Source organism: Lithobates pipiens, unplaced genomic scaffold (genome assembly GCF_037356315.1).
Source record: "Lithobates pipiens isolate NorthernLeopardFrog02 unplaced genomic scaffold, aLitPip1_a1.2 Scaffold_3, whole genome shotgun sequence".
NCBI classification, from domain to species: Eukaryota; Metazoa; Chordata; class Amphibia; order Anura; family Ranidae; genus Lithobates; species Lithobates pipiens.
This window is the reverse complement of record NW_027507790.1, coordinates 101,535,292-101,561,914: the sequence shown is the minus strand read 5'-3', so window position 1 is coordinate 101,561,914 and position 26,623 is coordinate 101,535,292. Positions and strand designations below refer to the sequence as shown.

The 26,623-nt window shown below is 42.0% G+C and overlaps 2 protein-coding genes across 2 annotated transcripts in view; both read right to left on the bottom strand.

The window, feature by feature from the left end:
- Positions 1 to 11,612, bottom strand: part of LOC143941236 (uncharacterized) — an 84,934-nt gene extending 73,322 nt beyond the window's left edge. Inside the window, exons 1-4 of the mRNA XM_077463284.1 lie at positions 11,597 to 11,612; positions 8,751 to 8,837; positions 3,266 to 3,376; positions 1,332 to 1,383 (exon numbers count right to left, since the gene is read on the bottom strand). Of these exons, the coding sequence (XP_077319410.1) occupies positions 1,332 to 1,383; positions 3,266 to 3,376; positions 8,751 to 8,837; positions 11,597 to 11,612 (266 nt within the window). The remainder of the gene's footprint in view (positions 1 to 1,331; positions 1,384 to 3,265; positions 3,377 to 8,750; positions 8,838 to 11,596) is intronic.
- Positions 11,613 to 13,346: 1,734 nt separating this feature from the next.
- The window catches only part of LOC143940588 (uncharacterized), a 54,833-nt gene continuing 41,556 nt past the window's right edge, over positions 13,347 to 26,623 (bottom strand). Inside the window, exon 5 of the mRNA XM_077462106.1 lies at positions 13,347 to 14,595. Within this exon, the coding sequence (XP_077318232.1) occupies positions 13,517 to 14,595 (1,079 nt within the window). The 3' untranslated portion in view covers positions 13,347 to 13,516. The remainder of the gene's footprint in view (positions 14,596 to 26,623) is intronic.

The following is a 26,623-nucleotide window of genomic DNA, read 5'->3' as shown; positions in this document are numbered from 1 at the left end:
ACTTGATAACCTGTACTAGCTACCCCTGATGGGTGTTGAAACGTGGACAGGCCACCATGTTAACTAGATAGTTAGGTTCAAAAAAAGAAATGGAAACAAAACTTGCAAATCAGATTGAAAAGGTAGGTCCAAGATGCTAGACTACATCACAGATATGCACATAAATGGCTTAAATGTACTTCAAACTCAAGGATAAGTTACAACTTACACTACAAGTAGCTGGATGGGATAGCCAGGTACTCCAATTTTTTTTTTTTGTATGTGATGGTGGAGTCGTTTTTATAAGCAAGCATAAGTTTGTACTGAGCTTGAACATTTAATCTGGCTATAGCAGTCAATAAGTTGGGTGCGTCCATGGATTTCCAAAGGCTGGTTATAGTGAGCCTTGCCGCTGTTAGTGTTTGGATTACTATTATTCTAAACATTGTAGGGTATATGTCCAAATTTAGGCCGGGTAAGGCTGTGGCCAGAGTAAGTTTGGTTAGATTTCTCTTAAGGTATGCTATAAATAAAGCTATTGATATTGAATGTACCTTTAAGAGTGGATGGGCTCCCTTCAGTCCACCTGACTTCCACCTATCCATCAGAATGGATGTGCTTCCATTGTGGAGTCACTCATAAGCTAGTGATAGGACTACAGATATCAGGGTGCCATGGCGAGGCTCTGTGGCTTACTCATGTATTTGCAAATGCGTGCAGACTAAACCCCTGTTTTAACGCAAACGGTTAGATAGGTTGATTAGGTTGTCAGTGGGCTGGCCAGTGAGTAAGCTTGGATCTTTTCTTGGATTTAAACTTGGGCTTATTTATATAAATGAAGCTATTGAGTTCCAGAAGCTTTGCAGGTCTTTACAGCTCCATAATATGTGCAGAAGGTTACCTGTCTGTTCGTTACATCTCCAACATATGTCAGATGTAGAGGGATACATTTTTGATAATTTATATGGGGTCAAATACTATCTATTCAGTATTTTTTGTGCATTATCCCAGTGTTCGATACATGCGGATGATTTACTGGATATATAAATGTTTTTTTTCCATTGGTCCCAAGAGAATTCTTGAGCGAAGTCTTTCTCCCATTTAATCATGTGTGTGTTTTTAATATTATTTGGGTACTTAGTAGTTCATAGAAAAGGGAATCTCCCTTTATTTGTTGGTTATTTTGTTGGTTAGGAAGTTGCCACATTATTGAGGGGATAGAAACAAGGTTTCTTTTAAAACTTTATAACTAATTGATACGATTTTTTACACTATTCAGTTATTCTAATTAATAAATAAAATATGAATATGATTCCAAACAGAAGATCAGAACATGCTCCAGCTGAACTTACCCTCCGCAATCATCCCTATCACGAAGGCCTCTTCTTTTGCTGTGGCCAGGATCTGAGTAACAAAGCTTTATGTAAGTGTATTTTGCACATTCTAAAAATATGTAAAAAATTGTTTAGACAACATATTCTCAATCCTTGTTCAAATCTTGAAGGTATGTTCTCATTAATCTATATTACAATCTACATTTACTCGCCATTCAATGTAAAAATGACAGTGCAGTTCAAGACTGTAAACTCATACAGGTAAGAAAATTGTATTTTGTTATTGTTCTATGCTTTTTTTTCTGATACAGATTTTGTACTTGTCATTACATACATTCTTGTATGACTTACTGTGTAAAGCGCCACCTATTGGTACTATATAAATTAGTAATAACAGTGTTCCCAAGATATAATACAATCTTAAATCCAAGTAGATTAAAATCCTAAATCCAGTAGAAATGTGGGGGGTTGGTTTTTACCACTGCTGCCATGTCAGGGCTGGGTCTAGTCTATCTGAAATGGAGGTGCAGGAAAAAAGGTCAGGGGGCATACTGCCAACTGGTGCATGGGAGCTCGGGTGCATTCTCCAACTGGGAACTTGTATTACCCTCCTGGTGAGAGGCAGCAGCGCCTGCTTTGCAAACTTAAAATTATATACTGTATAACAAATCTCTAATGTAATCTGACAAAGGCAATGAACTAGGCAATGTTATCATGCATGCAAAGACTTTTTTAGTCTCTCCAAAGTCCAGCCCCCCTGGATTTCTGTCTTTGTGCAGGGGTTGCGGAGAAGTGCACAGAGCAGGCTGTATCTGGATTAAATAACTAAGTAAAAGTGACAATCCTGTGCTACCTATATATGTTTATAGCTTCAGATCAATGCTTGACCACCTCATTGTGCTCATTGGCATTTTCTGTTAAATTATGCAAGCTTTTTTATGTGTCTGTGTTTTTTAAATTTGTAATAAATTTTGTTTCTTCGTTCAACATAAGTTGTTAGTTTATGCCTATAAAGTCCATCATTCCAAAAAATTCCCTTTCTCAAACATTCTAAATTGTTGCTTTATATCTTTTGATTTTATTTATATACAATCTGGGTTTTACTAATTAAAATTGAATGCACAATAAAGGGATTTTTCCTATAGTGCTGTGTGTCAGCTAAAGAGACAGAGTGCAAGTGCCTGAATTTATGTGGATAGCCTATAACAGTGATGGCGAACCTTGGCACCCCAGATGTTTTGGAACTACATTTCCCATGATGCTCATGCACTCTGCAGTGTAGTGGAGCATCATGGGAAATGTAGTTCCAAAACATCTGGGGTGCCAAGGTTCACTGGCCTATAATAATCCCCTGTATAGCAGCACCCAGCATGGGTTCAATGGTACGAGCCAATCAGCTTCTGCTGTATGCAAATGTGCTGATAAGGAACATACTAACAGGAGGAAAAAGTATAGTGAGCAGAGGAATTAGCATGCCAGTCTGCTTCTTCTCCTTTATTGTTGTATCACAGGCTACAGATATGGAAGAACCTACATCTTTGTCCAATTATAGGCTGCATGCACGATGGTACCTAGATGTACTCATAGTGTTGTATGGCAATTCTGTGTATATTTCAGTACTAGATGAAGAGAAATACAAATGATTTTGCAGGTAAAAACAGCTGAAAATGTATAAAGAGCTGTTTGCCTGGAGTTCAGTTTTAATTGTATCAGTCATCGTAGCTGCTCAGGGTTCTGTATGGTGATGTGTATATATATATATATATATATATATATATATATATATATATACATATACATATACATATACACACACATCCTGCATTAAGTTTATATGATTCATAAATCAAAAAGCTAAAAAAAACTCCATGTGGTTGAACATAATATATTCCTGTTCTAGGCCTTTTGCATTTCATTCAATTTAGGCCCAGGGAATGTTTACAATCTGTCACCTCTCTTGTTGCTGCTCAGGGCTTTCCGAATATGATCTCGCACCCTCTCTGTTGTCACTGAGTCCAAATCGCTGTCAACTGTGACTGCATCAAAACTCTTCAAAGGGACCCCTAGGGGAAAATAAAACAACGACACTTACCAAACTGAAGGCCATGAATAAAACCTGCATTACCATATACCAAAGGTATATGTGACAGTGTGATATAGTTTAGCATTCACTTTCACAGCACATTCAACCTACTTGTCAAGTATTTTTTATTGGTATCTGTGTCTCTTTGGAGAGATTTTTTCTAATTTGTCCCTGTACACGGTCTCATCAGGACAGGAAGTGAGACGTAATTTTGTGGGTTGAGACATAAAGTGCAATGCAACTCCTAGAGTTGCAATACACACTCCTAGATGTAGTCAGGTGGCACTTGAAAAATATATATCTATAAGTTAGGGGTGAAGTTCAAATTTGCTGCATATTTCTGGGCAAACTGGTATGTTTTGCAAACACCCATAATGCTCTGTGATTCTTTCAGTGGCACACCTAGCACATCTGGCAGTCGTCAGCGGATCATTTTTTTCAACATCCCCCCATACATAAAATTTTTTTCAGTAATATGAAATTAAATGTCATGTACACTGGGAATTGGAGCGGAATTGGACAGTGGAGGGCAGGCAGCAGCAACTGTAAATATGACTTCACCTGCAGAGAGACTGAGCATGTCAATCTGGTCAATATGCAGGCGCTCAGAGATATCTCCTGCTTATGGCCTGTACACACGATACGAAAATCGGATGGCAGACCGTCCAACTTTTTTTGCTTAATAGTCGCAAGTAGAAATTGAATTGGTTACTAAAGTCACGAAAATTCTCATAGGGCAGAAAAAAAAAAATCGGAAGTGATGTCATGTGTTGTAATGTATTTGTATTGTATTTTCGGAGGACAACTCTACTGACTAAACAAAAATCGTACAAGGAAAGTTTTTCGCACTTGTCCAATCAAATAATATCGGATGAACTGTCGTGATCGGCCCCCGAAAGCTCTGTACTTAACGATCCGATTATTATACGATCATGTCGAAAGTGGTATTTTTCGTCCAATTTTCGGATCGCGTGTACGGGCCATTGGTTACAACACTGAAAATAGTTATGAGAGACACTTTGAAGGGATCTAGAAGGATTAGAGGTGTATAGCTTGTAGAGTGGGAGTAACCCAGATAGCAAACAATTGTGGTGCAAGTTTAAGCTCTTACCAGGCTTCACAAGTTTGTTGCACAATTGCAGCAAGTACACATTGCATGGCTCCAGATCAACTTTCTTTGCAAACATTCTGCAAGCCTGCTGCAAGTTCTGGTTCAATAATGTTATGCAATAGTCATCTCACCACAGGGGTCACTGTGGTTGAAATTTCATGCCGTAGACTTGCAGAGCTCTTGCTGTAGACTCACCACTGCAACTTTGCTCTTGCTAGAGACTTGCCATGTAAATTTGCTACAAATTGGAGAAGTGTCAACTAGAACTTGTGCTTCAAGTGCTCTGCTAGTGTACAACCTGCCAATGAAAATGTGCAGCACTACCACAAATTTGTGGCAAGTCATCTTTGCTATCAGTGGCGGCTGGTGTTGGTTTCCATGCATCCAGCATCCTGAAATGGCCTGGACGCTTGTATAGGGGCGGTGGCGCCCGTAGGCCCTTCATGGACAGGCCGCCCCTGCTTGCTATCTGGGAAAATGAGCCCCATCATTGGTGTCTGTGACACTAACAGTAATATTAACAGTAACAGTCATTGGCAGCAATAATAATCCCCAGCACTTGTTTAAGTAAGTGGCAGCGGTAATCCCCCCTCCCCGTTATTGGCAGACTGTAATAATAAACCCCACACACCAGCATTGGTGGTAAGTGGCAGGCTTTGGTTGTAATAATAAATCCCCCAGCATTAGTGGTCAGTGGCTAGCTCTAGCTGTAATAATACCACCCACCCCAGCATTGGTGGTCAGTGGTATTCTTTGACAATAATCCCTAATTAGCCAAAGAAATTAGCCAAGAAAAGAAGGTCTATGACATGCAGGGACAGATCTAGGGGGGGGGGGGGCTGGGGTTGTTTTTTTGTTAGTATAGTGATCTCTCCCGCTGAGCTATTGTGTTCTGACAGGGGTATGCCCCCTTCCACTCCACATAAGAACACTTCGATCAGCATTCTCCGCCATTGGCTAGGAGCGCTGATTGGGAGTCGGTCGGCTGCTGGTTCAGCAAAACTTAGAGCGAGTTGAATCTTGCTGGATTCAATGACAACTTTCAGATGAATTCTAAACCGCACCTGCCTGAAGTGTCTCCATGGCTCATGCAAAATTAGCTGTTATCCTGTGAAATTGTATTGAGTTAATTTAAACAGTTCTCCTGAAGCTTATGTTTATGCAGTTATAAATCCTCTGATGAAGTCCCGCCCTGGGGACGTAACATGTAAGGTGCAGCTTACCCGGTGACGCCATCATACTACACAGGGTCATCCTATGCTTGCCGCTGAGAGTCTGACCAGCAGTGGTTTTGTTTTTGCCTACCATGCTGTATACACTGAGGAGTGCCTTGCTGATTGAGCGCTGGAGAGACATATTTGTTCTATGTGAGTATACTTGCTGTTTATCATTAAAAAAAATCTATTTGGTGGAAAGCAATTTCCTTTGGTTTCTTTCACTCAGGGTATTTATGAAATAGAGACACATGTGGATTTGATAGTAGTCCTCTGAGTTGATTAAGTCCTACCAGCTGGGATCCCTCTTGAGTATTATGATTGGATGTGTATGGTACATTTACTGGGAATTCTCCATTAGGTTTTTTTATACCTCTTAAAATTAGGAGATATATGATTGGTTGATGTGTTGTTAGAAAAGGTTATTTATCTTAATTTTTTTTTTTGAAGAGGAAAATCCATGCAACTTTTTTTTTTAATTAACTGTATTGAGGACACTGTCACAATGATGAATTTTTGACATTTAAATGGACTAGCACATGATTCACAATGAATTTTGAATATTAGTTTGTTGTTCACGTATCATTTATGTGTATACTGTATATGCACTTTTTTTGTATCATTGTTGTTATTTATTTGTGTAAGGTGTGTATGTATTTGAATAATACAATAATTATTAATCAATTATTTGATATTTGCACAATAGAAATTCTTTGGGCATTTCGCGTATGTTTATTTTTTTATTACTTCGGTGGGTGAACAGTTTTTGTGCAAGCTAGCTAATTGCTGTGCAGTGACATTTTTGTATTATAAAGCTGCATTATAAAAATAGAACTGCACTATAAGGATTTCATTCAATGAACCTTCTGCAGAGGCTGAGACACCCAAATATGTTTAGTCATTTCAAGGAGATCCTTACACATACACTTTACATAATGTTTTTTCAACATATGCAAGAATTTTACTTTTTTATTTAGAATAAAGTTGAGTATACATTAGTAGATATTTGTTCAACATTTTTCATTGTAAGACCGTTTGTTCATTTTTCTAATCATTGGTGAGGTCAAATCAATATTCGTTTTCAATCACAATGAGTTGGGCAACTACATGGCAAATAAGGTTTAATGCATATGGTTGGCAAAAATATGAATGCAATTTACTCATTGGGGGGAGAACCTCTGGGTGAATCTAGGATGGAAAGGGACCTGGGGGTCCTAGTAGATGATAGGCTTAGCAATGGCATGCAATGCCAAGCTACTGCAAGCAAAGCCAACAGAATATTGGCATGCATTAAAAAGCGGATTAACGGCACCTGGAGTATGCTGATGTGCTGTAACTGGAGAGGGTCCAGAGAAGAGCAACAAAGCTTATTAGCTGGAGGACCTTAGTTAAGAGGAAAGATTACGAGCACTGAACTTATTCTCTCTGCACTGAACTTATTCTCTCTGGAGAAGAGACGCTTGAAACGGGATATGATTTCAATGTACAAATACCATACTGGTGACCCCACAATAGGGATAAAACTTTTCCATTAAAGAGAAATTAAAAAGACACGTGGCCATTCACTTAATTCAGAGGAGAAGCAGTTCTTTATTGTAAGAGCGGTAAGAATGTGCAATTCTCTTCCACTGGTGGTGGTCTCAACAGGCACCATAGACAATTAAAAAAAACGATTAGATAGGCACCTAAACGACCTTAGCGTACGTGGATATACAATGTAATTCTGACATAAAAGCACACACACAGGTTGGACTTGATGGACAACTATGTAACTATGTATGTAACAAGTACAAGAAAATTTGAAGGAGTAAGATGGAAATTTTTTCTCAAATGTACACATTTCTAACATATGTAGTTTTCATTTGATAGGCCTGACTCACACTGATAAGACATACGCTCTGACTTTGGGAGCACGTCGCACGACGTGTACAAATCAATGGTTCCCTATGAGAGCCGTCTTAACTGGTCCGACACAAGTCGGTTCGACTTTGAAAAACATTCCTGTACTATTTTGGTTCGACATCGGTCCGTTTTCAGCCCATTCAATATCACTGAATTCGGATCAAACTCAGATCCTCATCCTAACCATCCGACTTATGACATCAAACATGGTGATTACAGCAGCAGGAAAAGGAATTTAGGTCATGATGGGATTGTTTTGGTTGGTCAAAGAACAAGTTGGACTATCTCAAAGTCAGAGCAAAATCGTATCCTGTTCATTCAAGTCAGATGGATGTAGGACCGATGTCACAGGGCAAAGTCGGATCAACTGTCATGCCGTACCAGTGTAAACCTAGTTTTCTATTGATTTGTGCCCTCCGTCAAAAAGTGCCCGCTCATGTGCAGAATAGAAGGGCCATCCAGTTGATTTCCTAATCAGCTGGCGTGACGTCTCCATAGCGCATGCGCACATCGTAGGAGGCATTTTTTGACGGGAGATACCATTTGATGGGCACAACTGAATGCTGTGCAAACAGCGGAGGGACACCGTATTTGTCATATTGTACCTCCCTGTTGCAGCACGGGTTTACAGTGTGCTTAAGTCCAGTTTTGTCTGTGTTGCAGGGAGGGTTTGGTGTGTAGAATAGCGGGTTTTGCCTGTGTCTAAGGGCGGGTTGCAAAACCAACCCTCCAACACACCCACAACCCACCCTGCAACAGCGAGGCTCAATCTGATAACTAAGGTGTCCCTCTGCTCTTTGCATAATTTTCAACTGTGCCCGTGAAATGGTATCTCCCTTCGAAAAAAGCCTCCTACAGTGTGCGTATGCGCTATCGTGACGTCACGTCATGTGTGGGCACTTTTCGACGGAGGGCACTATTAGTTAGAACACTGGCCTTAAAGTTCATTCATCCAAAAATCTAAACGTAAGCAAAATCTTGAACTACTTTCAAATGACATTCGACTGTACTGAGAATTTTCTTACAAATTTTTGTTAGAAACTCTACTAGTGCATATCCCCAGCTTGACACTCCAGCAGTGTTCTACAAATATATGAGAATTATACCGGAAACATGTACACACATACCAGCCACAAGTTTGTATGCTGCAGAGGCCGTATGGTCTTCCTTCAGAGTAGAATCTGCATGGATCCGACCTGGGACTTCATTTACACCTGTGAAAAGGTTGCAGAGTTCATTAAAATGTTATGCACAACACCCAGGTCAACAAAAGGAGCTCAAGACTCTTTCAGAGGGGAGAACTGGGGGAGGCCTAGTCTGGAGATCTGGTCCGGTAGTGAGTAAGACTGTGTGTGTATTATTAAGGGTACACTCATACTCGGATTGGTTGAACTACACCATGCTCAAGTTCAATTGCCCCCACCCCCCTTGTCTGCACTCCCACTGCACTATAAGCAAGTGTACCTTAGCACACTTATATCCATCATCTCTGCCAACCAGACAACAGTGATCTCTGCTTCTGTGTACAGTCATCTATGGAGAGTTCTGTGCTCAGGCATGGTTTGCACTCACACTGAAGCAAACCATACCAGTCCACAAGTGAAGCATGCCCAGAGCCACCTCTTCCAAGTGGGCCTGAGCATGTTACACTTAACCAATCCTGGACACTGTTTGGAGCACTTTTACAAACAAATTAGATCAAAGGGGTGAACCATGCCCAGCATTGCTTAAAACTGCGTGAGTGCACTCTAAAAAAAACTGTCTTTTAAAATTATATTATTAAAACAATGCAGTGTTAGACTTTAAAGAAGCCTGCGTTCTCAGCATTGCAGGTCTACAGTTTAGCATGTTTCTTGTTAACCTTTTTACCCCACAGGAACCCTTGAAATATTTGTTAAGTCTAACGGAAAATCAATTTATAGAGGGGACAGTGGGAAAACTGCACCTAACATTGGTGATCATTGCAAAGAACTACTTACAGTGGTGGTCACTCGCCACTCAAGCCTTTAGCTTTTTTTTAAAACAGAAAACGCCTCTGAAAAAACCCCAAATCTGATTTTTTTATTTTTTTGCCTCTAAACGCTGAATTTAAAATATGCCTCGAAACATCCTAATGTGCATGGATACATACAGTGGTGTGAAAAAGTGTTTGCCCCCTTGCTCATTTCCTGTTCCTTTGCATGTTTGGCACACTTAAGTGTTTCGGAACATCAAACCAATTTAAACAATAGTCAAGGACAACACAAGTAAACACAAAATGCAATTTGTAAATGAAGGTGTTTATTATTAAAGGTGAAAAAAAATCCAAACCATCATGACCCTGTGTGAAAAAGTGATTGCCCCCCTTGTTAAAACATACTATAACTGTGGTTGTCCACACCTGAGTTCAATTTCTCTAGCCACACCCAGGCCTGATTATTGCCACACCTGTTCACAATCAAGGCATCACTTAAATAGGAGCTGCTTGACACAGTAAGGTCCACCAGAAGATCCTTAAAAGCTACACATCATGCCGAGACCCAAAGAAATTCAGGAACAATTGAGAAAGAAAGTAATTGAGATCTATCAGTCTGGAAAGGGTTATAAAGCCATTTCCAAAGCTTTGGGAATCCAGCGAACCACAGTGAGAGCCATTATCCACAAATGGCGAAGACATGGAACAGTGGTGAACCTTCCCAGGAGTGGCCGGCCGCCCAAAATTACCCCAAGAGCGCAGCGACGACTCATCCAAGAGGTCACAAAAGACCCCACAACAACGTCCAAGGAACTGCAGGCCTCACTTGCCTCAGTTAAGGTCAGCGTTCATGCCTCCACCATCAGCAAAAGACTGGGCAAAAATGGCCTGCATGGCAGAGTTCCAAGGAGAAAACCACTGCTGAGCAAAAAGAACATCAAAGCTCGTCTCAATTTCTCCACAACACATCTTGATGATCCCCAAGACTTTTGGGACAACATTCTGTGGACCGATGAGACAAAAGTGGAACTCTTTGGAAGGTGTGTGTCCAAGTATATCTGGCGTAGAAGGAACACTGCATTTCATAAAAATAACATTATACCAACAGTAAAATATGGTGGTGGTAGTGTGATGGTCTGGGGCTGTTTTGCTGCTTCAGGACCTGGAAGACTTGCCGGGATAAAAGGAACTATGAATTCTGCTGTCTACCAAGAGATCCTGAAGGAGAATGTCCGACCATCTGTTCGTGTACTCAAGCTGAAAGGAACTTGGGTTCTGCAGCAGGACAATGATCCTAAACACACCAGCAAGTCCACCACCGAATGGCTGAAGAAAAACAAAATGAAGACTTTGGAGTGGCCTAGCCAAAGTCCTGACCTGAATCCTATTGAGATGTTGTGGTATGACCTTAAAAAGGCCGTTCATGCTCGAAAACCCTCTAATGTAACTGAATTAGGACAATTCTGCAAAGATGAGTGGGCCAAAATTCCTCCAGGACGCTGTAAAAGCCTCATTGCACGTTATCGCAAACGCTTGGTTGCAGTTGTTGCCGCTAAGGGTGGCCCAACCAGTTATTAGGTTTAGGGGGCAATCACTTTTTCACACAGGGCCATGATGGTTTGGATTTTTTTTCACCTTTAATAATAAACACCTTCATTTACAAATTGCATTTTGTGTTTACTTGTGTTGTCCTTGACTATTGTTTAAATTGGTTTGATGTTCCGAAACACTTAAGTGTGACAAACATGCAAAGGAACAGGAAATGAGGAAGGGGGCAAACACTTTTTCACACCACTGTAGGATAACATTGAGCTGCTTCTAGAGGCAAAATGGAAAACTCCTCTAGAGGCAGCATTTTTTTAAGGCAAGCGTGCATGGACCCTGTCAGTGGTGGTCTCAAACAATGACACCCATTAAACGTATCTAAACCCAAGAGCAAAAAATTATAGTATTGCAGCTTACCAGTAGATGTGGTGACTGCATGAGGTTTTTTTTTTTTTCCCAAATTTTTTTTTAAACCTGGTAATCCCGCCATTAGCCCGCTTCCTATCCTAAGGTAACAGCCATAGTAATTTGTAACCCTATGAAAGGGAGTGTGTTAAAACACCTTCCTCTGTTCTTCATGCCAAGGGGAGGTGTTTTGTAGCTCACAGAGATGGCAGGGAGCAGTGCTTAATGATAACAGACCAGAAGCAGAAAGTACAGGAAGTTATCAGCACACAAGATTTCTGGCTGGATGCAACAGATTTATTATTTTTTGTTTTTTCACAAGTTAAACAGATATAATATAATGCTTTCAATGGTTTATTTAGCAGACCAAAAGAGAGCAAATACGAAAAAATTATTGTTAGCATTTACATTCACTACATGCACACAGCTGCAAGTCTACTAGCCCCTTGGTAAACCTCTGGCTAACCCTAATCATCCCTAAATAACTTCCAAAAACTGGATTTTTGCCTAGACATGATTGGCGATTAAAGTCAGCACAGCTTTATCTCATTTACTAAAACAGGTGAAAATTAATCTAGTTTAGTAAATGAGATGAAGTTCTGCTCACTTCAATTAGCCTATTATATTCAGGAAAAATCCTGTTTTCTTAATTTTCAGAACACATGACAAGGTATCCTTTGCTTAGTGAATTTTCTACTAGCGGCGACCAAGTGAATAAGTTATTTTTCTGAAAGTTTTATAATACAATATATACTGTATATTATATACGAACATGTTGATAAAAAAAAAAAAAAAAAAGAACAAATGAAAGTTAGCTACAGTTAGATAGCTACACACATAGCGTGCCACAGTGAAAAATGGGCAATTATCTGTGTGCTAAAAAATATAAAAGGCAAGGATTTAATTGTGACGCATCCAGTGCACCGTGGTAAAGCATGAGGATAATAGCAGCATGCTTTGACAGTGACAGGCCTGCATGAGCCCCAATGGGCAATTGTATATCATACACAGCTAATAATCAGTCAACAGTTACAATACACAGGCAATCATTACAATACCTGCGCAGAAAACAGTCAATTGTGATAATATGCTGCTAAAAAATGCACAAACAGGACAATGTTGTGCATTGTGCAATTGACAATTGTGACTATGTGGGCAACAAACAGGCAATCATAACTAAATAAGAACAACAAACTGGCAATCATGACAATATAGAAGAAATTGTAAAATTATGCAGACAACAAATAGGTAATTGTGACAAGTCATGGCCATAAATTCCTACTCTCTCCTTTTCCAAGCAAAGCCGCAACCAGCAAACAAATTCATCACCCAGCACAACCCACCATTCCTCATTAGATTATATATCTCAGAGGTGTCATGTGAGGTTAGGAGAGCTTTCCTGGGAATGGGCTACTCATGTATCTGAGGTCTGACAAGATTGCTAAGGGTGGTATTGCAGAGCTGTTGCTAACATGATATTGTGTGTCCAGCTAGGGGTATGGTCCCTAAAGCATAGCTGTACCCAGGACAGACCTGTCCCCATACCCAGGTGTTGAAACTGCCTTGGACATCTCACTATCACAGATCCAAAAAAAAAAGGCGTTTATTGCTTATTTTAGGATAGTGGGCAATGCCATCATTTTTTAAAGCCAATTTGCAGTTTTAGCATTGGCATAAAGGAATGTCTCTGCCCACTATCCTAATACGAGGAATACAACTTTTATTTGTTTTATTTGTAATAAAAGTGAGATGTGCAAATACCTTCTGTTTTAAGAAGGTTATACTGTATTTGACTTCATTAACTTTTTGTTTAGGCAGCAGGAAATATGACAATATAAAGCTACAAAACATTCCACAAGAGGTAGAGACCTGTATTTGTTGACTGATTTATATGCCAGTTGTGTATGTTTTTTTCCAAAAAGTTGGAACTTTTATTTCAGGTTCTCACGTGTACAGTTAAACACATTTACAAGCTTTGATGTTAAAATTTCAAGACTTACTTAAACTGCATGTACCACTTGTATTTAGTTGGGAGTATAATTGTTTGCTCTCGTCTTTGGATTGTAGCACTTCCCTTCCACTGAAAAATGTATTTTCACCAGAAATTGGATTTCCTGCTGATCCATCTTTGTCCCTCCTATAATTTGGGAGAGCGCAGGATCCATCAGGTTGCAAATCACCTTCTTTTTTTGTGGCAACCTCTGTGTAGGATTTTTTGTTGTCTTCAGATCTTATGGTGTAGACTCCATCTAATGTGTCTATTTGAGAGGACATATCTTGCATATGATTGAGGTCCTTCGAAATGTCTGGTTTTATATATTCCATTTTACCTATATGAGTTTCAGAGTTCATGGTTACTTTTGGAAAAAAGGAAGGTGAATCATGTGAAGATACACTGGGAACATGGTCTTGATGCTGTGGATATTTATCCAACCTACTGTCAATCACCTGGTCTTCCCTGACAACCTGAAATTCACGGTTAGAAGATAAATGACTGACAATAGAACCCTTAATCTCCAAACTCTGAATGCTGGAAGGCTCAGAAGTATATACTTGGCTCAGTTTTGAGATCTGTCCCCCCAGAGACTCTATGCTGTCTCTCCTTTTCCTGTGCTCCAGTGCAACCGTCTTCTCTGCGCTGAATTTAAGAGCAGCTTGCAAGTCATCTTCTAGCTCCTCCTTGAACTGCTGCAATATATCTTCTCTACTTGCTGTATTTAGGGTGAAATGATCCCCCTTGCTTTCACATAATGGAAGGGAGAGAGACACATTTTCAGAATCATCTGCAAAATGTCTTCCTTGTTCATCTTCCTTTTCCCCACTACAAGCAATTGGTTCAACCATTCCTTGATTGAACTTTATTGCAAAGTCCTCCGTGCAGACACTTTCTGCAGAGTTGGAATCACTGTGATACTCCTCGTTGTCTGCTTGGTTGGGCCCCAGGAACTGTGCTAACCTCCAGTTGTACTCATCGTTCTTAGTCACGGTATCTCTTCTCTGCTCACCAGATTTAGAGGTAAAGCCTTCTTTGGACTCCTGAGAGATGACTTCATGCCGTTGCTCCATATCTGCACAAGAAATGGACAGGGCATAAAATAATTTGTTGTGTCCTTTACGTAAGGATCATACAATGTAATAGTCTCATCCTTGCACATGGTTCATTATTTCTGTGATATCAACCAAGCTTGGCAAATAACAATTTAAAGTCTTCTTGGAGTTGACATTTTGCCATTCTTTAAAGAATATGTTAACTTTATTTTACAAATATCAAATGGAGTTGCTATGTATACATGAACTACTAAGTTAGGGCTATTACACTACACTGTACTTGATCTATTATTTGTCTAATCTTCCAGTCTAATTGCACTGTTTTTAGGGCCTGATTTAAATCAACAAATGTAAGAATAAATTCTTGTATTTGCAAAATCCAGAATAGTGCTGATCAAATTTCGATTGATGCATACTTAGTCATGCAGTCATCCAAATTACCTGCCCTCTCTGACACTGTATAGGTTTTGTAACATGTTGCTAAACTTTTTTTTTTATTTCAGAAGGGGAGGTCCATAATTACACAAGATGATTGGTCTTCTTCTTTCAAAAAGTCCCTTTCCATCTTGTCCGGTCAGTCCCCAAACTGATGGCTCCCTTGCCTGGTTGCAGGCTTCACCTTTAGCTAACGGCTCAGAAGAGGACACCCATGCATGTTTGCTCCCATCCAGGACCTGAGCTGTGTGTGTCCATAGATACACACACACACAACTCCCAACAAGCCATACATCTGCTCCATTCAGCAATTTAACAACAGCAGGAGCATATCCCTCTGGTGGCTCTATGTACCCCCCCCCTTACAACCCAGACGGTTGGGGAACAGTGCATTGTCCTGGATGCAGCGGCGGTGACAAGGGACATGGTGTTTGGGAACGAGGGGGCATAGAAAGATACTGGGGCATTTTCTATCTCTCATAAATGACGTAGGTCGCCGAGGTGACCTTACATGGAAGTGGGATCAGGTACCTGTTTTTGGCAGATATCTTCCCCCCCCCAAAAAAGGTGCCAAATGTGGCACCAGATGGGGGGAGGAAGCAGATAAGCGGAGCTTCCACTTTTGGGTGGAACTTCACTTTAAGATAACATGGTAATACATCTATTGTTGTTTTTTTTTTTTTTTATCCAAATTATTTTCTGACAATTATTTTTTTTTTTGCAATCCTTAGACAATTAAACTTAAAGTGGATGTAAAACTGATTCATGAAATTTGACCTAAGCAAATATATCTGTAGTGTATTCTTATATCTCTCCAAAACCCTAAGTCTGTGTCTTTCTGCTGCTCCGTTCTTTTGTTATCAGCATGATCAAGTTCTCTGACACAGGAGATAAAAGCAGCTGAAAATTTGTGTGGGGTGGGTGCTATAAATAGATTAGCAGAGAGCTGGTCTATTCACAGCACATTCCTTCCGTTCTCTGCCTATGTGAAGGGGGGGGGGGGTGCCTTTCCTCCAATCAGCTGTCACACAGTGTATGCCAAGACTTTACTCCCAGTGTTGAACATGAAGAGAACATTTCTAACACAATGGGGGGTTATTTACGAAAAGGCAAATCCACTTTGCACTGCAAGTGCACTTGAAATTGCACTGAAAGTGCACTTGGAAGTGCAATTGCTGTAAATCTGAGGGGTAGATTCGAAATGAGTGGAAGCTCTGCTGATTTTATCATCCAATCATGTGCAATCTAATTTTTTATTTTCCTTGCATGTCCCCCTCGGAACTACAACGACTTTACTTCCAAGTACACTTGCAGTGCAAAGTGGATTTTCCTTTAGTAAATAACCAACATTGTGCACTTTTATAAGAATATACCAAGCGGAAGACTGCAGATATACATGTAAAACATACAGTATACAGTAAAAGTAAGTACACCCCTCACATTTTTGTAAATATTTTATTACATCTTTTAATGTGACAACACTGAAGAAATTACACTTTGCTACAATGTAAAGTAGTTAATGTACAGCTTGTATAACAGTGTAAATATGACACACACTTGTCTTTGTACTCCTCACCTGGTTGTCGCCATACATGCTTGACACCATCTGAAACAAATACGCTTATCTTGGTCTCATCAGAGCACAGGGCATGCTTCCAGTAATCCATGTCCTTAGTCTGCTTGTCTTCAGCAAACTGTTTGCAAGCTTTCTTGTGCATCATCTTTAGAAGAGGCTTCCCTCTGGGATGACAGCCATGCAAACCAATTTGATGCAGTGTGCGGCGTATGGTCTGAGCACTGACAGGCTGACCTCCCACCCCTTCAACCTGCAGCAATCCTGGCAGCATTCATATGTCTATTTATAAAAGACAACATATATGACGCTGAGTACGTGCACTCAACCTCTTTGGTGGACCATAGTGAGGCCTGTTCTGAGTGGAACCTGTCCTGTTAAACCGCTGTATGATCTTGGCCACCGTGCTGCAGTTCAGTTTTAGGGTTTTGGCAATCTTCTTATAGCCTAGGCCATCTTTATGTAGATATAACAATTCTTTATTCCAGATCCTCAGAGAGTTCCTTGCCATGAGGTGCCATGTTGAACTTCCAGTGGCCAGTATGAGAGAGTGAGAGCGATAACACCAAATTTAACACACCTGCTCCCCATTCACACCTGAGAGCTGTAACACTAAATAATCACATGACACCGGGGAGGGAAAATGACTAATTGGGCCCAATTTGGACATTTTCAGTCAGGGGTGTACTCACTTTTGTTGCCAGCGGTTTAGACATTAATGGCTGTGTGTTGGGTTATTTTGAGGGGACAGCAAATTTACACTGTTATACAAGCTGTACACTCACTACTTTACATTGTAGCAAAGTGTAATTTTTTCAGTGTTGTGACATGAAAAGATATAATAAAATATTTACAAAAATGTGAGGGGTGTACTCCCTTTTGTGAGATACTGTGTGTAGGGAGATTTGCTTCATCTCTGTGTATCATCTGAGGCTGTTCACTTCACTGGGTATATGTGAGGGTTTACATCCGCTTTAAGAAAGATAAACAAAACACAATTTTTCTTTTTTTGACTGGTATTAGTTTAAAAATAAGTAATAGTGTTACTTCAAATAAAAGTGCACTTTTTATTCTGTAATTTGTCCAGTGTAAAATGACACTAAAATTATGACTCTGGTACAAAGCATTACAAAGTTATTTACAAATGGAATACAGTGTGTGTGTGTGTGTGTGTGTGTGTGTGTGTGTGTGTGTGTGTGTGTGTTTCAATTTTGCACTTTTATGTGAAATGTGTAAATACATGATGTTAAATATATTTACACATATATAGGATCACATTTGAGACCCTCTGCCTCACCCACAAATGCACACAAGGAAACACTCCTCGATACCTGTGTGAGAAAATAAAACACTACACACCCAATCGCAACCTCCGATCAACTAACCAAAACCCCCTCCTCATCCCCAAGTCCCGCTACAAATCAAAGGGAGAACGAAGATTCGCAGTCCAAGGACCACGGCTATGGAACGCTCTACCCACGAACATCCGCATGGAAGAAAACCATCAGGCCTTCAGAAAAAAATTCAAGACCTACCTCTTCTAAGAAGCAGGACAACACAGGACGGACCAATCGCCTTGAGGCGATTCAGTTCGCATTTGCAGCGCTATACAAATCATTCATTCATTCAAATATGTAAAAATTATTAACGAACAAAACACACAAAAGAAGTTTATATATAAATATTAATGGTTAATAAAATGAAGACAGACAAAAAAAAAGTCAGCAGGAAAATAATAATTGAACGGATAAGGAGAATAAGGATTTAATTAGGGCTGATTAGAGTGAACTATGTGTTAATAAATAGAGAAACATATTATTAAAAAAACAAAAAACTTTTTTGCTTGTTAGGTTGCTTTAACTGACATAATCTGCAGATCAACATTTATCCCTTTGATCTGCAGAAGACTGAACAGAATAGATACAAAGGTAACAATGTGTTACTTTGCATCTTTGTGTAGTGATCTATGTATGCAGCTTGTTGATAAACACTGTCTTAGGCCGCGTACACACGGGCGGACTGTTCGCCCAACCTTGTCCGCTGAACAGTGTTTGGGCGGACAGTCCGCCCGTGTGTGGGCTTTCAGCGGACAGTTTCAGCGGACAGTTGGACGGACAAAGTCTTTCGGAAATTCCGAAAAACTGTCCGCTGAAACTGTGTTTGAGCGAACAGTCCGCCCGTGTGTAGGCTACTTTCGAAATGAGCAAACAGTTCCCGCTCGGAAAGTCCGCCCATTTCGAGCGCGTGTACAGGTAGGCTCCGCCGCCTGGAATGGGCTTAAAGGGGAACCCCAACGCCGAAAAAAATCGGCGTGGGGGTTCCCCCAAAGTCCACACCAGACCTTTGTCCGAGCACGCTACCCGGCCGGCCAGGAAAGGGGGGCGAGCGAGCGCGCCCCCCCTCCTGAGCCGTACCAGGCCGCGTGCCCTCAACATGGGGGGGTGCCTTGGGGAAGGGGGGGCCGCGCGGCCCCCCCACCCCAAAGCACCTTGTCCCCATGTTGATGAGGACAAGGGCCTCTTCTCGACAACCCTGGCCGTTGGTTGTCGGGGTCTGCGGGCGGGGGGCTTATCGGAATCCGGGAGCCCCCTTTAAGAAGGGGGCCCCCGGATACCGGCCCCCCACCCTATGTGAATGAGTATGGGGTACAATGTACCCCTACCCATTCACCTGTGAAATAAAGTACAAAAAAAAACACAACACAGGGAAAAAATATTTTATTGCACAGCTCCGGGGGTCTTCCGTATTCGGGGGTCTTCTCGCCGGACTCCTCCGCTATCTGTGTGTAGCTCTTTTACTAGCGGAGGAGTCCGGCTTTCTTCCTCCCCGCCGCCGGCCTCTTCTCCCGACTTCGGGGGTCTTGTCCCCCTCTTCGGTTCTTCTGCCGGGCCACCGCGCCTTCTTGTAGCTCTTTTGCAGGCGGTGGCCCGGTCTTCTGTCGCCGCTGCCTTCCGTTCTTCTGTCGCCGCCTTCGGTTCTTCTGCCGGGCCACCGCGCCTTCTTGTAGCTCTTTTACAGGCGGTGGCCCGGTCTTCTGTCGCCGTTGTCGCCGCTGTCGTCGCCGCCGCCTTCCGTTCTTGTTCTTCTTCTTGTTCTTCTTCTTCTTCTCCTGGAGATGTTGACTCGACGAGCTCTCCGGCCGGAATGCCAGAGCCGCGCTGTGCGGTCTTATATAGTGACAATGGGGCGGTGTCACATGGTATATGTCACATGGGTTGGTCCCCCCAAATGTTGAGGGCACGCGGCCTGGTACGGCTCAGGAGGGGGGGCGCGCTCGCTCGCCCCCCTTTCCTGGCCGGCCGGGTAGCGTGCTCGGACAAGGGTCTGGTGTGGACTTTGGGGGAACCCCCACACCGATTTTTTTCGGCATTGGGGTTCCCCTTTAAGCCCATTCCAGGCGGCGGAGCCCGCGACGTCTCCCTCGCGGGCCCCGCCTACCTGTACACGCGCTCGAAATGGGCGGATTTGCCTCCTCCTTACGTGGGCGAGTCCGTTCATTTCAAAAGTTGAGCGAACTGTTTGGCAAACAGTTCGCTGAAACAGTCCGCTCGTGTGTGGGCAAGTCCGCTCATGCAAATTTTGAGCGGACTGTTTGCCGAAACTGTTTGACAAACAAGGTTGGGCAAACAGTCCGCGCGTGTGTACGCGGCCTAAGTGTTTTTTTTATTTTTAAGCTGCAGCTTCTCAGACCTTCTCTGTGTACACAATAATCATTAGTCAGAGTTGATTGCTGTGTACAGGGAGGGGGAAGCAGGTCAAAAGGACTGGATGTGGTACACATGCCCTGTGTATACTGATGATCTTTTTTTGGCTGTGTGTAGCACGCCCAAAGTCTGCAACTAATGTAGAGATTACAGGATAAAAAATGCCTAGCATCTAGTACTTCTTTATTTAATGGGATATTTTTGTGAAACCACCAAAGGTAACCCACAAATATGAGATGATTTAACAAGATCTGACCAATTTCAGGTAGGCCGAGTAAAGCCCCATACACACTATCAGATTTTCTGCTAATTTTTTTCCTTCAGATATACAAAAACCATGTAGTAGAAGGGCCTGCCTGATTGCATACAAATTGAAACTCCTTATTTGACCTCATATTATATGGTTTTTGTAAATCTGAAGGAAAAAAAATCTACAGAAAATCTGATAGTGTGTATGGGGCTTAAGGGTCCTTGGGAGGATATAGGTAGCAGCAGATGTTCCAGATGACTGTTCTCAGGAGAGAAAATAATAGCATAAAGTACCTTGGATGGCAGTCAATTGCCAGACAATAATCCAACAACTAGAAGAAATCTTTCTGGACATTATTGTGCATAAACATGCATGTTCAGGTCAACATTGAAGCTATGGAATTAAGTTGCAAAGCTTGATGTGATACACACGTACAGTACCTACCTACCTGCCTGCCCTGGCTTAACTTGTGAGGAACATTAGTAATTAGACAAGGGTTTCTAAACTATTGGAATCAAAGATTATTTCAAAGAGCCATTTGTGGCACTCTCTCCTGCTGCTCCAGACATAACAACCATGTCCAATCAGTAGACATGTATTAAATATCTATTGCTAATAAGACAGATACCGTTTTCTCCAAAAACTTTTTTCTCTCTCTACCTCACCCTTCCATATCTATAATCATTCACAATCCTGTTATCCAAGCCTGCATGTTTAAAAAAGATGTCATCAGTCACACTCTGTCCTCTCATCCAACTGCCCTATGTCTGTCATTGGACAGCTTACTACTTTCCAGAGCTTTAACATAATTGAACTCAACATTTTTTTGAATTACCCTTTCTGAACATGTGCACTGTACCCTCAGGCTTATATAGTATGGCAAAGAGAAAAGTATTAACTTTAGCAGCCCTTGGTAAATATTATGAACTATTATTTCAGAAATCTGACTGCAGCAATAAAAAAAAAATGTATTGGTTGCTATGGGTTACTGCACTTTACTTCTTGCACAACTTTATTAAGTAAGCCAGCTTGTATTTAAACACTTCATTTTTAGTATAGCTGTATATAACTATACAGCTTTGTATAACTATTCAGCTTTGTATATCCTTGTAGCTTAGCCATCAAAATGTGTTGTCTGCTACCAAAAAAATAAATACAATTTTTATTTAGAGTGACTATAGTCAAATTTCCCATGGTAGCATGCCTATAAAAATAATGGTTTAATTTAGAAAAAAAAAGTTCTAAACAAAAAACACCACTAGATGGCAGAAGAGAGAGGAAATAACAGCATTACCAATTGTCCAATCTGCAGGGCCACATTGTACATTTTACAAATATTCATCAGCTAAAACAAACAATTTTAAAAATATGCACCAAGATATAACGTTACATCAGAAGTTCCTCCTTTGTAGACTGTACTAGACAATTATGCAGTATATGCACCAAGGGATATATTATAACAGTGAATCTGACATTTACCAAACATTCACATGTTTTGAATGACAGTTATTGATTCACCAACTGTAAATGTCTGTTGAAAGTCACATTCACTGCTTTATTAATATGCCTATGTGTGTTTTGGCTGCTCTATTCTCTTCTGCTATTTTTATAGAATGTAGCAGAAAAAATAAGTTATGTAGTAACGTAAACGGTTCAATACTTATTTGTGACCATTAATGCATACTGCAGTTCACACGATTACAAAAATCGGACAATCATGTACTGTACAATAACACTATAGATATTATGTAAAATAAATATGATCTCATAAAATTATGAAAACAAAATCCTTTTTAAAGCACATTACAGATGATGCGTGTAATCCTCTAGGGAGCTGAGAGGCTTACATACAGCTTGTACTAAGCTAATTACCAACAATGGGGACAGTGTGGAACCTAGCACAAGCTAAAAAAAATGGATAAAGGGTTTTCTAAGTGCGTATTTCACAATAAATATTTTTCTCTTTTTTGTAGGGTAAATGTTCAGCATGGTAGTTTTTATATAAGATCCAATATAGGGAAACATTGTATTTGGATAACTGTATGTGGTTAATAGCTGTAATGGAAGTATTTAGTATATGCATTCTTTTTTATTTCACATGCCTTTATTTATATTTTTCATACATGCAGACCAAGCATTTCTAAAAGTGTAAGCTAGAGTTGGGCTTTATATATTTTTTGTTACTTTGTTAAAGGGGATGTCTTGGCTAAATAAAATAAGTACTTATTTATTAAGTAATTATTATTATATTATTATACAGGATTTATATAGCGCCAACAGTTTGCGCAGCGCTTAACAAAATTAAGGCAGACATTACAGTTACATTACAATTTGGTACAAGAGGAATCAGAGAACCATGCTCATTAGAGTTTACAATCTAAGGGGGAGGGTCAATTGATACAAAAGGTAATAGCTGTGGGGGATGACCTGATGGAGGAAGTAAAACAGTGTAAGCCCTTGTACACACGGTCGGACATTCCGACCACAAAATCCATTGGATAAATTCAGACGGATTTAGTCCGGAAGTGGTGTTGCATACACACGGTTGGACAAAGTTGTTGGAAAACCCGATCGTTCAGAACGTGATGACATTCGTTCGTTATGATGGGACTAGGTTCAGGCTAGTAGCCAATAGCTTTGGTCTCGTAATTTGATCTGAGCATGCGCGGCACTTTGTCCAATCGTAATTCTCTACAAACGATCGGACAAAGTCCGATCGGATCATGTTGTCAGGAAATTTTATATCCAGCTATCAAACTTTGTTGGTCGGAAATTTTGACGGAAAAAGTCTGATGGAGCCCACACATGGTCGGATTATCCAACAACATGGTCTGATCAGACATTTTCCATCGGAATGTCCGACCGCGTGTACAAGGGCTATTAGTTAGAAGCAAGATAGGCTGTAAAGGTAATCCAACGAGGAGGGAGTTGCAGTAGTGGAGGCGAGAGATGACCAGGGAGTGAATTAGAAGCTTGGTGGTGTCATTCGTTAAAAAGGGGCGTATTCTGGAAATGTTGCGGAGGCTAAGGACGGCATGATTTGGACAGGGCTTGTATGTGGGCCTGAAAGGACAGTTCGGAGTCTAAGGTTACCCCTAGCACCCTGACATGTGGGGACAGACTGATAGATGTGCCATTGATCTTGACAGAGAAGTCAGGGGAAGGGGCATGTGGGGGAGGAAATATGAAGAGCTCAGTTATAGATAGATTCAGTTTGAGGAAGTGGTTTGACATTCAGGCTCATATGTCCGTTAGTAAATTAGTTATGTGTGAGGAGACTGATGAGGTGAGCTGAAGGGCAGAGAGATAGATTTGGGTGGCATCAGCATATAAAAATGGTAGTGGAAGCCATGGGAGGCTATCAGCTGACCCAGGGAGTATGTGTAGATCGAGAATAGTAGAGGTTCAAGGACAGAAGCTTGGGGGACCCCAACGGAAAGAGAAGCTGGAGAGGAGGAAGTAGAGTTGTAAGTGACACTGAAGGTGAGGTGAGTTAGGTAAGATTTGAACCAACGGAGAGCGCAGCCACGGCGATATATAATATATATCTATGCCACAGCACCTTTCAGGCTCTTATAAACTTTTACAGGCTGGCAGCAGTGGGACTGAACGCACCTGTGATACTGCTCCCAAGAAAATTCCGGGCTAAAAACATCCAAATTGCCCGATATATTCCAACATGTATTCCAACTGTGTGCAGTGAAACCAGAGAAAGCAATTTCATTACAAGAGAGGAGCCTGCACAGCAGTGCAAAAGGTAGGGCTTGAGGTTAGCTCTAAGCCTGTTTCACACAGCCTTTAGCTTGTACTGTATTTTACATTTGCAGAGTTTCAGCGAGCTTTGTTGAAGATTTTAAAGTACCATTCACCTCCAGTTTGTAAATGCTGATCATGGATCCTAATGGAAGTTTTGAATGCCACTTTAAAGTGGTTATAAGCCCTTACAAACCACTTTGACCTACAGGTAAGCCTAGATTAAGGCTTACCTGTAGGTCCAAGAAATATCTCCTAAACCTACACGGTTTAGGAGATATTTACTAAAAGACAGTGACAGCTGTCTATGACACATGCGCTGTAGACAGCGGCGCGCAGGCGCACTATCGCCGTTAGCAGCGGCGATATGCCGTTAGTGGCGGCTCCCGTGTGCATGCATGGGAGTGACGTCATCGCTGCTCCGGTGCTGTGAGTGGCCGGAGCAGCAATACCTGGAAGAAGATGGATGCTCCAGACTACAGGGGACAGCGGTGACATCCCTGGCTCCTGTATCAGGTAAGTGACACATAATGGGCTACTATGCAATGCATAGTAGCCCATTAATGATGGACGAACTTCCAACGGGACGTTTCGCGAACGCATTGACTTTAATGGCAGGCGAACCTTAAAAACCTCCAGGTCATATTTTCAGCCACAAAATACTTACTAGCTGTGCACACATAGTCCCACAACATGGACACTGACATAACAAAAGTATTAAGTGAATCTGGGATCGACAATGACAAGCATTCTTTTTTTATCTCTGAAATTTTGACAATTCAGGAGCGCATGAAGGCCATGGAGGAGAGGCTATGAAGGGGGTGCAGGAGATGATCAGTGCCACAGTCAGGGCAGCGCAGTCCTGTGCCAGTGTCCCAGTGTGCCAATCTGTGCTTGAGCCCCTCCCTCTGCCCGGCCCTTACCCCCACCTATGCAGGGCTCCACTGCGGTGGTCCGGAGGTGCAAGTCCAGTGCTGATCCTCAGCCATGGTGCTGGCACTGCCTGCTGATTGACTTCTCCGCTGCTATCTCCCTCACTGTCTGAAACCAGCACCACGATAGAGACTGAGCACTGACACCAGCACCGTGATAGAGAGCACTGACACCAGCACCGGGATAGAGAGCACTGACACCAGCACCGGGATAGAGAGCACTGACACCAGCACCGAGATAGAGAGCACTGGCACCAGCACCGTGATAGAGAGCACTGACACCAGCACCGTGATAGAGAGCACTGACACCAGCACTGTAAAAGAGAGCACTGACACCAGCACCGTGATAGAGAGCACTGACACCAGCACCGTGATAGAGAGCACTGACACCAGCACCATAATAGAGAGCAATGACACCAGCACCGTGTTAGAGAGCACTGACACTAGCACCGAGATAGAGAGCACTGACACCAGCACCATGGTAGAGAGCACTGACACCAGCACTGTGAGAGCACTGACACCAGCACCATGATAGAGAGCACTGAGACCACACCAGCACCGAGATAGAGAGCACTGACACCAGCACCATGGTAGAGAGCACTGACACCAGCACTGTGAGAGCACTGACACCAGCACCATGATAGAGAGCACTGAGACCACACCAGCACCGAGATAGAGAGCACTGACACCAGCACCGAGATAGAGAGCACCGGCACCAGCACCAAGATAGAGAGCACTGACACCAGCACCGAGATAGAGAGCACTGACACCAGCACCGTGAGAGCATCGACACCAGCACCGTGATAGAGAGCACTGAGACCACACCAGCACCAAGATAGAGAGCACTGACACCAGCACCGTGATAGAGAGCACTGACACCAGCAACGTGATAGAGAGCACTGACACCAGCACCGAGATAGAGAGCACTGACTCCAGCACTGTGATAGAGAGAGAGCACTGACACCAGCACCGTGATAGAGAGCACCGACACCACACCAGCACTGTGATAGAGAGAGCGAGCACTGACACCACACCAGCACCGAGATAGAGAGCACTGACACCAGCACCGTGAGAGCACCCACACCAGCACCGTGATAGAGAGCACTGAGACCACACCAGCACCGAGATAGAGAGCACTGACACCAGCACCGTGATAGAGAGCACTGACACCAGCACCGTGATAGAGAGCACTGACACCAGCAACGTTATAGATAGCACTGACACCAGCACCGAGATAGAGAGCACTGACTCCAGCACTGTGATAGAGAGAGAGCACTGACATCAGCACCGTGATAGAGAGCACTGACACCACACCAGCACTGTGATAGAGAGAGCGAGCACTGACACCACACCAGCACCGCGATAGAGAGCACTGACACCAGCACTGATACCAGCAATTCG